This window comes from Cyprinodon variegatus, unplaced genomic scaffold (genome assembly GCF_000732505.1).
Source record: "Cyprinodon variegatus isolate N-32 unplaced genomic scaffold, C_variegatus-1.0 Scaffold256, whole genome shotgun sequence".
NCBI classification, from domain to species: Eukaryota; Metazoa; Chordata; class Actinopteri; order Cyprinodontiformes; family Cyprinodontidae; genus Cyprinodon; species Cyprinodon variegatus.
Window position 1 is genome coordinate 700,806 of NW_015150709.1, and position 2,346 is coordinate 703,151.

The 2,346-nt window shown below is 38.3% G+C and overlaps 1 protein-coding gene across 2 annotated transcripts in view; it reads left to right on the forward strand.

The window, feature by feature from the left end:
* The window catches only part of LOC107089546 (sodium-dependent neutral amino acid transporter B(0)AT2-like), a 12,807-nt gene extending 11,068 nt beyond the window's left edge, over window positions 1-1,739 (forward strand). For both annotated transcript variants that reach the window (XM_015382407.1, XM_015382406.1), the window contains exon 12: window positions 1,370-1,739. In XM_015382407.1, coding sequence (XP_015237893.1) covers window positions 1,370-1,609 — 240 coding nt within the window. In that variant the 3' untranslated portion in view covers window positions 1,610-1,739. The remainder of the gene's footprint in view (window positions 1-1,369) is intronic.
* Window positions 1,740-2,346: the final 607 nt, after the last annotated feature.

A 2,346-nucleotide genomic window follows, 5' to 3' on the forward strand; every position in this document is an offset into this window, starting at 1 on the left:
CACCGCACATTTTGAGGGAAAAAAAGACGTTTATATGCACCTTATAGTCGTGAAAATACGGTAGCAACAAAAACCTGCCAACTAAATCATGATGACCATTGAGCCCTACAGATGGATCAGGGTGGAAGTTCTGGAGAGGTTTATGGCAGATTTGGGTTCTTAAACGATTCCTCGGAAACCTGATCAATTCATTATAATCAAAGCTCTGCTCAGATGAGATCCAAGTGTTACTTTATGGCCCATATGGTGAAGATTTAAAACTACTAATCACTGCAATGGTTCATGCTTACATTGATTCACATTCCCAAGGAGAGAAAGGGCAGGGGGAGATGGAAGCAGGACGGTCCTGCAGCTGTGAAAGAATTGTGCTAAAAGATATAAACTCAGGGTTGCATGATCACAAATGGACAACACATTAGTAAAAAATCATCAAACCAAGCTAATGGTTCTTGTTTTTTAATGGTTCATTCACAGCAAACGTGGGAAATCGGGAAATTTGGACTCTGGGGCAAACACTGGTTAACTTACTTTGGTGTTCTGATTGTTTATCTGCTCTCTTCTGTAGCTTCAAGCTAGAGAGCAGGTTTGCTTTATTTTTTTAGAGGAAATGGCAAAAATAGTTCTGACATGTTTTTAAGTGAGAAAGTCCACCTGAAAGCATCATCTGTGTAGTCAGATGATCCGGATTATAATCCTGTAAAATATGCAGTTCCTGTTTGGAGCGCATACCAGCTGGCAGCAGCGCTGAAAATCTCCGCTGCGAGCTCTATTTTATGACCAGCCTGTGAGGCATTTCCTGCTGCATTTCATAGCGGCTCGAAATGAATACAAAGAGGTTTTAAGGTTGTGGGAAAAAAAACTGCAAGTATCGGAATATGCAATCGATTTAGTGCAGCAATAATCATCAGAACTCGCTCTTTTCTTTGTACATAGCAATCCATTATCCCTGCTTATTGTTTATATTTTTAAACCTTTGGGGTTTAAACACTTTGTATTCATTTTTCATATGTTGAAGCTCTGCAGAAGTAATAAGAGCTTGCATGTAGTGTCTGTCTCCTGGTAAAAAAACCCTAGATCAGGTTTTCTGATTGGTTGGCGCTCTGGCGTCCAGCAGCAAAAGTTCAAATTTCTACACTCCAACATGGAATGCTCTGATGCCAGAACACTCAGATGTGCTCCTCGAACTCTTAACATCTCCATAGACTTTGCATGCAAATCAGACGTTTTGATGCCCAAAACCATTAGCACCATTCGGGAAAAACATTAACCAAAAACGGCTTCATGTCTCCTTGCAGAGAAAAAAAACCTTCCAAACAGCTGCACTTCTATTTCCTCTTTTAAAGTGTTTATTTTTTATGGTTTATTTCAGGCATCTGAGATTCATCTGCCGTATCCCAGCTGGGCTCTGGCTGTTCTGGCCTTGTTGATCATCTTTGCCATGCTGCCGGTGCCTGTGGGTTTTATCCACTCTGTTGTGCAGGACTGGAGATGGCCGACGCACAGGGACACGGAGACGGGTCACTACAGCATTGTCAACGGCGATGAAACCCCCATGACCGACATGTCTGAACCCGACCAAAGGAACGGCTTCTTGGTTACTGAATCTTAGAGGAAACTAGGGCTGCAACCAACAAATATTTTGCAAAACGATTAATCTGTTGATTATTTTTTCGATTAGCAATCGTATGGCCAAAGGTTCCTTAAAGATTTATTACGAAAGTAAACCAGGTGAAACTAAAACATTTCCACTTGAGGAGTTCTGGATAGAGCATATTGACGGACGAAAAAGTTTTATTTTTAATCTTAATTGCAAAATGTTTATATATTATTTTACAATTTAGATATTATTACTGCTCTAAGTGGGTTTCTCTTTCAGCTAAAGATGTATTTTAGAGTCTCTATATTCCAGTTAACGATAAATCGATTACTAAATTAGTTGACAATTATTTCAATAATCTATTAATCAAATTAATTGTTTCAGCCCTAGAGGAAACACAAGAACTGCCATAATGAATTTAAATTGCGATTTTCAGACATTTTTTTATTGAACTGCTTTTTACAGCATGCATTTGACAGATTTATTTTATTTTTAAGTATTTAAAAGTATTTCCCCTTATTTATTCTTAAGTTAAATTAAATCCATGGCTTTCCAGAGGCCCATGGTTTACCAAGATTATTTTATTTTCCTGCAATTACGACTTTTAAAAAGTTGATATTGAGAAAAAAATGGAGCTTACAGATTTCAATGTGGAGATTTGATGCTGCTGCTCTGATCGAGATGAGCAAAAAAACAAAAAAAAACAAAAAGAAAAGAAAACATGAGCCATTTCTGCAGAGCTGACGGAG